Raw genomic sequence first — 13,529 nt, 5'->3', positions numbered from 1 at the left:
AATGGTTTTGAACTATCTTACTTGAGGAGAGGAATGAGGACCGAATCATTTAACTAAAACTTGCGAGTGGACTTTGGGGGTCTTACAAGTCACCTCACCTCGTCCTGGAGTGTGTGGGGGTCAGAAGAAACAAATGTGCACACGAGGAATCTTACTAAAACAAATAGGAGAAATGGATTAGGAGAACTGCAGAGTGGAAAAGCTAGTAAGAAAAGATGGTGGACGGTTTGGGGTCGTGGGTAAAGCAGTTGAGGGAGGAGGAGACACGCCCGGGCCGCCGGTACCAAGGAGCTGCTTCATGCGGGCCTGAGCTTGGCGCTTTCTTTCTATACATTGGCGCAGGTCAGCGTCCCACGATTCCTGGAAGGAGGGGATTATTACCTCCATTACACAGACACGGATACTGAGGCTGAGATGACGAGGCCAAGGTCATGCAGTTAGGAAGTGGGGAGTTAAACCCAGCATCTCTCTGCAGAGCTTCTCCATCTCTGGTTTGGCCACCTGGCTTTGTCACGGCCCATGTGGGAAGGGGAGAAGGAGGCACTGGAAGACCGCAGTCCTGACCACGTTGCCTTGGTGACAGTGGGACTAGAGTAGGAGGTGGTTTATACGCTGAATAAAGCTCTTTTCTCGTTTTTGGTGCCAGCTGGTGCTGCATCGAACTCGCGCCTGCTTCAGTAGGCCCAGGGCTGGTCCCGGGCCATTCCCCCACTTGGAGAGACCTGAGGGGCTAACTGCTCCCTCCTATTTCCACCGTCACAGGTAGATTACTGGACCGATGGCCACCTATCTGCCACAACAAGAGTGGTGATGAAGAACCAACAATTTGCGTTCAACATCCATCTTGCTTTCGTTCTGTATTTGAAAAGGCTTCATTATTAATTGGAATATTCTTATTTAAAGCAGAAATGTCCATGTTTCCTGAATGGGAAGATTAGTGTTCCCCCATTCCATTTCAGTTTTTGGTTTCATGATACTGGATCTTGGGGAAACTTCCAGAACTGGAACATAATTTCACAATGCATTTTCCACAGAGTACCTAGTAAAATAGTTCACACATTCTTGGTTGCTGGAAATGCAACCCAGCAGCTAGCTCCTCGGACTGCCCAAACGCCGTGAAGTCATGGCCCCCCGTACCCTGTGACCGTGAGAGAGCTGGATTGGGGTGTAGAAATGGCAGGCATTGTTCTGGAAGGAGGGTGTTCCTGAGGGCTGGGCAGGACCGACTGGCGGGGCAGTAGCTCAAAACTCATGATCTCCCCAGTGTTAGAAATGGGACCATGAATTGAAAATATGGAATGGTGCTATGAAGGCCCAAGTTCATGTGCAGTCCAGCTACCTCAGCTGTGTCAAAGCAGCATAATATCACTCAGGGCACGAGTTTGGATTTTAGACATTTATTCACTCTTTGACCTTTGCATAGTCTAACTGCTTAGGCTAGCTAAATCCCTGTTTCCTCATCTATAAAATGGGGATAATAATACCTTCCATGGTAGGCTTTTGTGACGGTGACTGAGATAATGTGTGTGAAACATTCAGTGTGCTGATCCTCACTGCGCTGATTACTACTCAGAAAATCTCATGTTTAACTCTGGACATTTTAATCTTGTAGTCATTACTGCTACAAAAGGCCTTAGAGAATATCTAATTAAATTTCCTTCTATCTTTGTTCTTTTCTCATAAAAAGGTACCTAGGGTATCCATCGGTGTTTATCTCGGAGTCTTGGTTTCCTTGGATTGGACAGAAAAGCTCTTCAGAATGTGTTTTGCTCTTACAAGCTACTCAGAATCAACTATTAAATATAAACTCAGAAGCCTCAATTTTCTATAGACCTAAGTTTTTATCATCCTAAAATTAGACTTTGGAGAAAGGCTCGGTGTTATTTATTAGAGGACGTAATGAAAACCTTGAGTATGATTTATGACTCCTTCGGAACTTGGTTTGTTTTAATGGACATCATGTACGGTACAGGGATATTGGACAGAGGACTGGTCCATAAAATTTTAACATAAGCTAATTTTAGTAGGCTTCTCTGCAAAACCATTCGATGGGGATCATTTTGTTAATTGAGGAGTATTTTAGTTACAGATGGTCCCAGAGACAGTTAAATTCAGTCTAGAACACTTTCTCTCCTGTTTTGTTTTGGGCCTTGGGCCAGTCTAACGCGCAGGAATCCAAAAACTAAATTTATCCTTGTTTGTCAGGACTAAGCCCTAAGTGGAAGCCTCAGGCTTCCACAAGGTAGTCGATGCCCTTTTGGAGATTTCTGCTAAATTCATTCACCCTCACGGGGCACGCAGAATCTGAATGTTCCAAGAGCAGAACATACCTCACTCGTTTCCCCCTGGGACTACATCCGTGTCCCTTTCCTCCAGGGCCACCACCACTGGCCCCGGGCATTCTGTGCTCTACCGACCGAAAATACTGGTCCAGAGACAAAATTCACCAGCTAGCTGCACGTTAGTCTGTGTTACTCTCCACCAACCCTTAAGTTTTCTTTTTCTTTCCATCCAGTTGACCATGCCCCTTTGAGAGCCCTCTCTGTACATGGGAGCTGAGGAAGAGAGAAGGATCTCCTTAATCACTCTTGAGGAGACCCCACTGAAATGACCGGAAAACCTGAGTTGTGAGGACATACATTTCCTGTATTAGAATCAGAGACTGTTCTGTCTGTCAAAGATCTTGGAGCTCGCCTACTCACTGTCTTCCTAAGGAAAAAAATGCTAAAGCAGTAGTGAGGCCATCCCAACAGACTCCAGGTTGGCTGACGTGTCTAAGTGTGGGATGTGTGTGTGTGTGTGTGTGTGTGTGTGTGTGTGTATATAACAAATAACTGTTAGTGTTTTCGTAAGGCGTTCTTGGCTTCCAGTACGTTTTCTATACTTGATTTTAATGTGATTATTATTTATATATGTGTATGTATAGATATGATTCGGGGTCCTTTAGCTCTTAATACATTGAAAATGTATCCATTTCACTATAAACCTATTACAGTGATACTTAAATTGTGTGGGTTTGCCATAATTCACTTAATTGTTTCCACATGTGGAAATGTAAGCAGTTTCTAATTTTAGGTGCTTATAAATAATGCTTGCTGAACATCTTCAGGCAGAGAGAATAGTCTAAAAGTTAATTTTGTCCTTAAGAGTGTTTCCCAGAAGTTGGTTACGAGATTGAGCGGTACGAAGACGTTTCAGGGCTTTGTACGCGTGTCAAGTTGCTTTTCTAAAAAGACTGAGCGGTTGTTCTCACAAGGAGGGTGAGAGTCCCACTTCCCTTCAAGTCTTTCAGAATGTATTATTATTTTAGTTTGGAATGTAAAAAAAAAAAAAAAGGTTCTGTTTGTTTAGTATTTGCATTTCTCGTATCTTCTTTCTGCTTTGTGACCTGTTCTGGTGCTTGGAGTTAAAAGAGCCTACAATGAGGGGTTGTTTTGATTTCAGTGATGATACTACATTGGTCACGGGTATTATTTTAGCAATTCCACTTGGACTGATTTCTTTGGAGGAACATTTTGCTTCTTCTAAAACCCTGCCCTGGCTCGGCGCTGTAATAAGTGTGACAAACAAGCCAAACCCCGAGAAACAAGCTACTGAAGGACTTAAACCCGTTTCAGCCTCCTTCTCTCTTCCTGCCTGAGCCTGAAGGTCGTGCTTATTTAATGGTTTCAGAGTAGTGAGGAAGGCAGAGGACCTAAGTCTTCACGAAGTCTCTTCTATCTGTCGCCTTATTCGAATGCTTTCCCTCGAAGCTCTCTGTGCGTACTTAGAGGAGGATGCAGTTTGAATTCTCTCCTGGGGACATTCCGAGCTTTCTTTATTTGCTTATGTTTCCACTGCCCGAGGCTGGGCAACGTGTGGCGCCATCTGCTTGACCGAGCTGAAGTGGCTCAGGAGCCCCGCGGGGCCCCGCTCGGCTGCTGGGGTGCTCAGGGCTGCTGGGGTGTGCAGGGCTGCTGGGGTGCGCACGGCTGCTGGGGTGCGCGTGGCTGCTGGGGTGCATGCGGCTGCTGGGGTGTGCTGGGCTGGGGTGCGCAGGGCTGCTGGGGTGCACGCGGCTGCTGGGGTGACTTGGCTGCTGGGGTGCCTTGGCTGCTGGGGTGCACAGGGCTGCTGGGTGTGCAGGGCTACTGGGGTGCCCTCGGCTGCTGGGGTGCATGCAGCTGCTGGGGTGCACAGGGCTGCTGGGGTGCCCTCGGCTGCTGGGGTGCACGTGGCTGGCAGGGCTGCTGGGGTGCGCCTGGCTGCTGGGGGGGGTTGTTGTGCAGGGCTGCCGGGGTGCCCTCGGCTGCTGGGGTGTGCAGGGCTGCTGGGGTGCCCTTGGCTGCTGGGGTGTATGCGGCTGCTGGGGTGCACAGGGCTGCTGGGGTGCGCAGGGCTGCTGGGGTGCCCTCGGCTGCTGGGGTGCACGCAGCTGCTGGGGTGCACAGGGCTGCTGGGGTACACGTGGCTGCTGGGTGTGCAGGGCTGCTGGGGGGGGTTGTTGTGCAGGGCTGCTGGGGTGCGCGTGGCTTCTAGGGTGCGCTTGGCTGCTGGGGCGCACGGCCGCTCCTCTCCTCGGTGTCTGCTCAGTTCCTTGCTGGGAATGCTGCGTGGGAAATGCAGCGTCCCCGAAAGCACGGCCCGGCTCGGACTGCCTTCCTTCTGGGGTCCGCTTCTCCAACTCCACACTTGGGAAGATTATTCCTCAGTGAAGAAGGTGAAGAGCCGCGAGCTCTCGTGAACGCATCGTTTCCCGTCTCTGAGTCACCGTCGGAAAAGTAGAGGTTACAATGAAAACAAACGGGGGAGGAAATGTTTTCACACGCTTGGAGGTAAATTCAGGAAAATGTCAGGCTTTAGATACGTAGTGAGAAGGGAAACTAAGTCGATTTCTATCTCTCTGCTTTCCCAGAAATGCTAAAATCACATTGCTTAGCTGCGCCCCTTTGCCTCTTTATTTTCTTGCCACGAGAAGAAAAATCTCCCACTATTTGGGCGCCGCCTGTGTGGCAGGCATTCCGGAAAGTGTTTCAAATGCGTTATTATCTGAGCCCCACGGCCGCCTGGTGTTGAAGGTATTGCTCTGATTTCACAGACACGGAAGGAACTTCCGTAGCTGCCGATGGGCTGAGCCTGGATTTCTAGCCAGAGCTGCCGGACTCGCAACGGCCCCTTAACCTTCCCTGTTCCCAACTTCCTCCCAGGCACCTGTGCTGGGATGCAGGGTGGCATCCAGCCTCCACACGGTCAGAGCCTGGATTCTCACCTTGGCGCCCTCCTGACAGGGGGCGTGTCCTTCTCATCAGGTCTGTAGGCAGCACACTTGTTCTGCCTCGACGACCTGGGCTGTCTCCCCTTCTGCATCACACGGGCTCCGTCATCTGACCACAAGGAACCGCAATGCAGGCCGGGATCGGGTCCCTTCTTCTGTCCAGAGGAGGAAGAGCTCATCTCATTCTAAGAAAAGAGTAATAAAACAGGAGAAAAGAAACCGCCAGAATTCTTCCACCCAAAATTAGCCACTATTAATAGACAGCCATGAATATAGAAATAGACAGAGATGTGAATGATATAAATATACACATTATTATTTTACAAATCTGAATCATGCTTCTTTGTTACCGTTTTTCACTCAGTGTCTTCTCATATTCTTCAAGGGCCTATACCAGCTCGTTTAATGCCTCTGTTACACAATTGGTTCATGGTCGCTCAACGTCCCCCATGTGTATGACCCCAGGTCTCTCCCTTCCTTGGATGAACAGCTTCTTTACTTCCCAGTGGCACTTCAGGAGATTCCTTCCATTGAATAAGAGGCCTCCTCCAACATTAATGGCAGCTTTTTCAAACAGCTGTGAGCCGATTTAACAGACTCGTGGGCAACAATGTGCCCTCAAGGACTGCCAGAGACTTTTTCAAATGATGAGTTAAGTTCAAACTCTGCTAAACATCAGTAGCTGGGAAATGAAGGTAATTTGGAGTAAACTGTCCTCCTTGAACCTATTATCCTCCTTGAACCTCGATTTCTGGTGACAGGAGCTTTCTGTCTGTGTTTACAATGCTGGTTCAGGAATTTTCAGGTGATGGGTCGGACTCTACCTTCTGAAAAATCCAAATAATGTATACAGGTTGGGTTTTCTGGCATTTTTCCCTGTTCTCTACGATTTCTCTTTAAAATGTCTTCATGTTTCAGGGGCACCTGGGTGGCTCAGGCAGTTAAGCGGACGACTCTAGATTTCGGCTCAGGTCATGATCTCACAGTTCTTGACATTGAGCCCCAGGTTGGGCTCTGTGCTGAGTGTGGAGTCTGCTTGGGATTCTCCGTCTCCCACTCTCTCCTTCTCTCTCCCTCTCTCTCTCTCCCTCCCTCTTTGCCCCTCCCCTGCTCGCACTCACCGTCTCTCTGTCTCTCAAAATAAATAAATAAAACTTTAAAAAAATGTTTTCTTGTTCCGGCAATCCCTCCTACGTGTTACCTGCATTCCCTGGGTTGTGACTGGTCTGGGCTTCAATATCTGGCAAGACCCCTGCTCCTGTTCTCAGCACAGCCAGCTTGTGCGCCAAGCCCCAGTCATGTCACCTCTCCCCTCTGTCCCCTCCTCAAAGATGACCTGGGCTGGATTTACCTTCATGAACATGATGGAAGGGGCTGTACCTCACGAGCCTGGAGTCAGCTCTCGGGGCCTGTGGGTGAGTGCCAGGGAGGGGCCCACGGACTGGGTTAAAGGCCACTTGGGAGCCCCTGATGTGCCGTCCACACTCTGCCCTGTGCAAGAATCCCAACCAGACCATGGCAGCATCTCGTTTGGGCTTTCAGGCACATAGGTTCTTCATCATTGCCCTTGATGATAAGAAATATCTTTGCTCACAGCAATATGACAGAGAAACAGCTTCATGGTTATTTGTTGATTTACAAACTCCATAAATTACTTGTTCTGACAGTCTGTGAAATAAAATTCTTTGTCATTTCCTTGCTTCGTATAAGCTGCTGAAGTGAATTTGCTGGAAAGTTTCTTCCCCTAACGTTCTAGGTAGTCACGCATCTGAAAGGGAAGTAGGCAAAGTATTTTTAACTGCTTTCACCACTGGTCAGATATTTCTATCATCTCTCCTCAGTGGGGCACCGAATTGGCTGATGACCACATTCAAAAAAAGCTGTTCCTTATTCAGTATGGGTAGGGTGGCCCCCCAAACTTCCATCTGGAATAAACTTAAGACACACAACACATATTTACCCAACAGATTACCTCCTTAAATGATTTAGCCTTGTGTCTCTTTATTACTAATCAGCTCTGAGACTAAGTCAGTCAAATTGTTTAACAAACTCATGGCACCTGCCAGCCTTGTTCTTCTTCAGGCAGTTCCTTGGCTAGTCTTTTATTTTGCTCTTGCCTATAAATTTGAGAATCGGTTTAGGTTAAAAAAAAAGAAAGAAAGAAAAACAATAGTCTCCTTGGAATTTTGATCCCTGTTTACAGATAGAGAAACTGAGATTCAGAAGGGTTACTTTACCTGAAGGCACATGACCAGTAAGAGGTACAGCAGAGGTTCCAACCCAGACAATTGGACCCAAGCCCACGCTCGGCCACCACACTAGTCTAGGAAGAGAATTTGAGGAAGTGTGTGCAAAACCAAAGCAACCAAGGCCCGCCTGCCTGTGATTCCCCCTTAAACATCACCAGTATTACATAGACTCCTGCTTCGTGCGGTACTAGCGAAGGTTTTACTTGAGGGCATGGTGGTCCCTGGTCTTCTACAAGGAAAAAAAATCTTCCATGTTCTTTGTAATGTCCTACTATTGACTGGAAGTCGAGGAAGGCAGCATTTAATTCCCTGCGTTTCCAAAGTCCATTATCTTCCTTTTCTTAGTGTCAAGTCAGCATAGCAAAGGATTTGCAAAATACTTCACACGTACTAGATCGTAGAAACCTAGGGAAGAATCCTACTTCTTTTGGCCAGATTGTCTGGAAGCTTTTAGTGGCTCATCTAGGGACAGTGAATAAAGCGCATGAATATTCAACATCATCCTGTAACTGCTGCCACACTGTAAACCAACGTACATCACTCCTCTTTATGTGGCTCCTAAAAGTCAAGTGCATTGAAAGGGGGCTGCCAGCTTAATGCCTGCTCACTAGAGAGAGACTGAGTGTGTTGGAACCAAGTGTGTCTTAAGGAGTTTGACAACCTGGAGATGTTTGTGGGAAAAGCCACCTGGGAAAGGTCAGAGACATGATGCATCAATCAGTCCCTGCAGACCCTTGGCTTTGTGCCAGAGAGCAGGGCTTCTGGGGTGGTCGGGTGTCTCAGCTGACTCCAGAGAAATCAGCCCCAACGTTACTTTCCACTTCCCCCTACCAGAAACATATGGAAACCATGCGGGAGTACCGTGTACCTTCCAGATCATCTAAACAAGTGTAAATGTTCTAGAGGAACACACCTTATGTCTGTCCTGCTGCCCACGGCCATCTTCGAAACCAGTCTGGGTGACCAGAAGCAAGTCCCATTCCCCACTCTGAATATAGCTTGTGATTTTGAACTCCACTGAAGGCTGCGCTCGTTTTTGCCTTTGGGGTCATCTCTGAGCTGCTCCGCAAAGCCCAAGAGAGCTCCCCAGCTCCCACCCCGGGAACAAAGCAGCCCAGGCAGGTGCACAAGAAAGAACTTGGAGATAAGACAGAGACCTATGATTAGTTATGGGCTGTGACAACCTTAGGCAAGTCACCCAACCTGTGAGTCATCTCAGTTTCTTATTCTGAAGAATGGGATAATAATAATACTCTTCTCATTAGATTCATGGGAAGCTTAGAATGATATAATAGATGTGAAACTATTATGTAGATTTTTTGGTGTTATTAACAAAGACTGATCTCTCCACTATTACTGTTGGAGGGTTTATGCTAAGTTTGGGCTGCTTCTAGAGAAGTTTGCAGTGAGATCCTGCTTCCAGGAGAACCAGGCTGCTGTGCGTGACTGCCTCAGCTTTCTTCCTTTTGCCACCAGAGTATTTGAAACTCCTGCCTTCACGCTTGCCCTCAAAGGCTTTTTTTGCCACACTGTAAAGTCATATCATTATTCCATTTTGGGGTCGGAGACTGATTACCAGGCCATGAGTCTGGCTGCTATTTGAGTTTCTTTCTGATTTTAGAAATTGTGTGTGTGTGTGTGTGTGTGTGTGTGTGTGTGTGTGTGTCAGGGGTGTGGTGGGCGTGGTTCTCTTGCCTTCATACTTGGTCGTTTGTGTTTACTGATATCTCAAAGCCCATTCCTTGTCTACCTTCATTAAATCATTCCACATTTTTTTTAAATTAAGCTCCCCGAGGGGCGCCTGGGTGGCTCAGCCAGTTAAGTGTCCGACTTCAGCTCAGGTCATGATCTTGTGGTTCATGAGTTCAAGCCCCACGTTGGGCTCTGTGCTGGCAGTGCAGAGCCTGCTTGGGATTCTCTCTCTCTCCCTCTCTCTCTGCCCCGCCCCTGCTTGTGCACTCCCTCTCTCTCAATATAAGTAAATAAACTTTTTTAAAAAAATTAAGCTCCAGCTATGTGCCGATGACTGTTCCAGTCACTGGAGAGAAAATGATGATCTTCAGGAGAACCGTGTACTTGGGAGCAGTGACGGTGCAGTGGGGGAAGGGGGAAGAGCAGAGGGTGTCCTCCAGGGACACACTGGGACAGGTGCTTCGGCAGGCAGAGGCCACCCCAGGGGTATCCCTAACGTCACGTGGGCCAGCTTGCCAGAAGGGACGTTGGAGCAGGCAGGATCTGGAGGAAGAGAAGTGGGCGGGGGGAGGGTGTTCAGGCAGAGGTGGCAGCAGGAGGGGACACCCGGAAACACAGCCTCTGCTGTGATCACCAAAGACAGGAGCTCGCACAGCGGCCGAGCCGCAGGACTCGAGCCAGCTCGGCCACCTGTGAAGCTGGCAGCCGTAGAAGCCGTGGAACCGCGGCCGGGCTGCTTACCCTCCCGGGACCTCGGTCCCCTCCTCTGTGCTAACAGTCCCAGCCTCACGGGGTGTTAGGGCAATGAGAGGAACTATTAACTTTTAAAGGGCTGAAACCCGGCCTGACATAAGTAAGCGCCACGTGACTGCCGAATAAAAAGAAACCAACTCGTGTACAAAGTGTTTCATCGTAAGAGTCTATTTTAAGAGGGTTTTCTCCCCCCCCCCCCCCCGACTCTGAAAGCACGTCTTATTTTTTTGTAACGTGTAACACTGGTTTGTGTTCTAGACACTTTCCTGGGTGGCGGACCTTGGTTCCCTCTGGAAATATTCTCCTGCGAGTATTTATTTGCCTGAATCAACAACGCAACCCCGCGCCATGGACCTCCTCGGGTTGCTGAAGTCTCAGTTCCTGTGCCACCTCGTCTTCTGTTACGTATTTATCGCCTCGGGGCTAATAATCAACACCGTTCAGCTCTTCACCCTCCTTCTCTGGCCAATTAACAAGCAGCTCTTCAGGAGGATCAACTGCAGACTGTCCTACTGCGTCTCCAGCCGTAAGAGTCTCGTTTATTCTGTTTGTATCCTCACCGCTGCGGGGTGTCGGAGACAGGGCTTGGAGCGGCTCCCCGGGCTTGCCCGGCGGCCCAAGCTGCTTTTTGTTCTTTTGTGTCCGTTCCTTTGTTTTAGGTTGGGAATGTCTGCTTTGTCCTCACTCTTCAAAAGCTAATTTTTGACCGAGTGATGCCAATAGCCCACGGTTCAGCTCAACAGGCGCAGAGGGTAGCCTGTGGAAAGTAAATCTACATTCTGTCTGTGTGTTCATTTTCCTCCTCAGCAGCAACCAGTGTTAACGATTTCTTAGTTGCCCTTATGGAAATGGCATTATTTTGTGTACTGAGATCTTTACGGATTTATGGCTCTGATGTGTGTATGCAGGTGGGTCTCCGTGGATATGTTTGGATCCATAATAGTTTTAACAGCGAAACGGCGATGTAACGTATTGTTCTTTTGCCCTGCATCTTTAACTTTTTATTTTGAGATAATTGTAGATGTACCTGGGGTTGTAAGAAATGACACAGAGAGCTCCCCTATACCCTCCAGGCAGTTTTCCCTAGTGAGAAATAACTTCTTGCATAACTACAGTATAATATCCCAACAAGAAAACCACCAGTGACACAATCCACCAGCCTTATTTAGATTTCTCCAGTTTTATGGACACTGATTTGTGTGTTTGTGTGTCTGTGTTTGATTATACTAAGCTATTTTAAACGTGACTAATTCCACTGGCCCGAATTTCAAAACTGAAGTGAAAAGAAGTAAATCAGAATATTGGGAGTGCCTGGAGATGAGTTTTGTTGTTGATTGACCTTAAACCTGTACCTGTTCTCAAGAGTACGGAAGGCAGTGTATCATTACCAATTATATATATGGGTGTGAATATATTTAAAAATATGAGCTCTTTCACATCAGGCAATTTAAAAATCTCAGCTATATTAGATGCACCAAGAGTCCAAAATTATTGGCGTCTTCCTGAAACCTTTTAAATGAAGCAATTAAATGTGAATTTGAATCCAGACAATACAGGCTGCTTGCAATTATCCAAATGGATTACTACTGATCCAATCAGTTATTAATTTAAACCTCAACATACCGACTTGTGACAAGAAAATGATAGAAACATCCTTATCCGTGATTTCTTTTACCAACTCAGAACTTACAAATCTCTCTGATACTATTTCTGATAGGGTGTCAGTGCTAGACCCCTAAGTCTTTTATTAGTGTGTTTTATATAAATATGTCTTGAAAATATTCATAACATCCTAAAGGCAAGCTATAACTTCAAAAAAGAAAAGAGAGAGTCTTGAAGCCATGTGTCTATGGCATATTGGATGCGGTACCCGATGCCCCAGTACATAATGCAAGTCTCCGTGTCATACATTTTACTCTCACGTTGGTCTGTGGTACTTAGGGAACGACTCTTCAGAGCACAGTGGCCGTAGTAAGAGATGTCTGAGCTGAATTGTAGCTGTTTGAAGAGAGAAGAGTTTGCATAGTCAAGAGAAGGCGATCACTGTCTGAGACGTACCTTATGATTTTAAGGTAAAATTTTAACTCCGGTAATCGGCATCTCTTTAAACAAAACTCAAATTTAACAAAGCAACGCTGATTGCGCTCTGCATCGAAACCTGTATTTACGTGACGCGCACACACCTGTGAGATACCAACATCTGTCAGTTTGCAAGCTGAAACCATGCCTGTTGGCACCGTCACAACCCCAACCAAGTGTCAAGCACGTGGTTCGGAATTGGGTTTCTCATTTGGAGTCAAGAAGAAAGAGGTAGAATTCGGGAGGTGAGTTCCCAAGAGTACTTGATTTTGCTTGTAGTAGGTGGGGAAGACACCCAAGGCTATGGCAGGATAAGGTCCAATTCTTCCGAGAGTGCTTTAGCCCACTTGTTTCTGGTGGAAATTAAGATGGGGGACAAATTCAGAAAGCAAGTGCATTTTTTACCCATCACAAATTGATGGAGTGATTTTAGAATAATTCCAAATGGAACTCAGGAACTAACCATCCAAGACAACTAGCATTTTCCCCACACAGAGTGTGATGGACAGACAGTCTCCCTACAAGGCCTGGGAGTACATCCATCCACGGTGTTCTGTGCCTACGGTCCCAGAGGAAAGCTCCCGCAGGCTCTGGACTGAATAGAAGCAGGGCCGTTGTACAGCTACGTGAATAGAGAAGGGAAGGAGCAGTCGTGGCTCCTGGGGAAAGAGAACGTGGTAGGAGAGAAGGGCAATGCATCCCGGGCCCGGCTTGGGGGCACCTCATTATAACGAGTCCCATGCAAAGCAGATTCCTCACCCCTGCTGCCCTGGCATGTGTTACACGGCAAAGCTACTCTCCTTCTCGTTCTCCTTTCACTTGTTCTAGCTGGTAGATGTCCTTATTCCCTGAGTGCTTCACAGCCACAACAGAGGACGTGTAACACACAGACCGTGGGCCGTTGAAGGTCACGGGCTACGGTCCGTGGGTTCCTCGGCAGCCTGGAGTAGGAGACGGTCAGGTTCCTTCTGTTGGCTTCACCCTCCTCCTCTTCTCTCCAAGTTGAGATGAAAACTGTCTGTGGGGTTTGATTGTGCCTTCTGGCGTATGAATCAGTCCGAAGCTTAGAAAATCGGCAGCAGCCATCCCTGGCCACTGATATTTTAAGAAAAAAGGCAGAATAAATTGTCTCCTGGAGACTCAGGCCCCCTCCCTCACCCTGTTCACTTTACCAACAGGGCTGTGTCATCATCCCTTTTCCTTTAAATGTTTGTTAAGAGCTTGGTGTTGTGCCAGGTAAATCCGAAGTAATCCGCAGCCCTGGTGTGGGGAAACGCACGTGCCAAAGGCCACACGGATGTGAATGACAAGTAGAGACGAAATGCAGCAAAGATAGCGTGGTTACTGGCAAGACACACGGTGCAGAGAATTTCAGTCTAGTGGCCAGGACTGACGTCATGAATAACAATTTGAAGGCATGTTTAATCTAGATGGCTGGGTTTGGGAGGGGTGTTGTATCTCACTTGCCCCTAGATTTGCCTGCACGAAAGGCTAAGACAGGC

At 47.6% G+C, this 13,529-nt stretch overlaps 1 protein-coding gene across 6 annotated transcripts in view; it reads left to right on the top strand.

Annotated features, from left to right (window-relative positions):
• Window positions 1–13,529, top strand: part of AGPAT4 (1-acylglycerol-3-phosphate O-acyltransferase 4) — a 124,832-nt gene that overhangs the window by 25,745 nt on the left and 85,558 nt on the right. For 3 of the 6 annotated variants that reach the window (XM_007097236.3, XM_042987480.1, XM_007097238.3), the window contains exon 2: window positions 10,207–10,474. In XM_007097236.3, coding sequence (XP_007097298.1) covers window positions 10,297–10,474 — 178 coding nt within the window. In that variant the 5' untranslated portion in view covers window positions 10,207–10,296. Of the gene's footprint in view, window positions 1–2,515; window positions 2,761–5,384; window positions 5,950–10,206; window positions 10,475–13,529 lie in introns of those variants that run through there. The other 3 variants (XM_042987481.1, XM_042987483.1, XM_042987482.1) reach the window with 3 other exon arrangements.

The sequence above is a fragment of the Panthera tigris genome, chromosome B2 (assembly GCF_018350195.1).
Source record: "Panthera tigris isolate Pti1 chromosome B2, P.tigris_Pti1_mat1.1, whole genome shotgun sequence".
Taxonomy (NCBI): Eukaryota; Metazoa; Chordata; class Mammalia; order Carnivora; family Felidae; genus Panthera; species Panthera tigris.
This window is presented reverse-complemented; position numbering and strand designations above follow the sequence as displayed.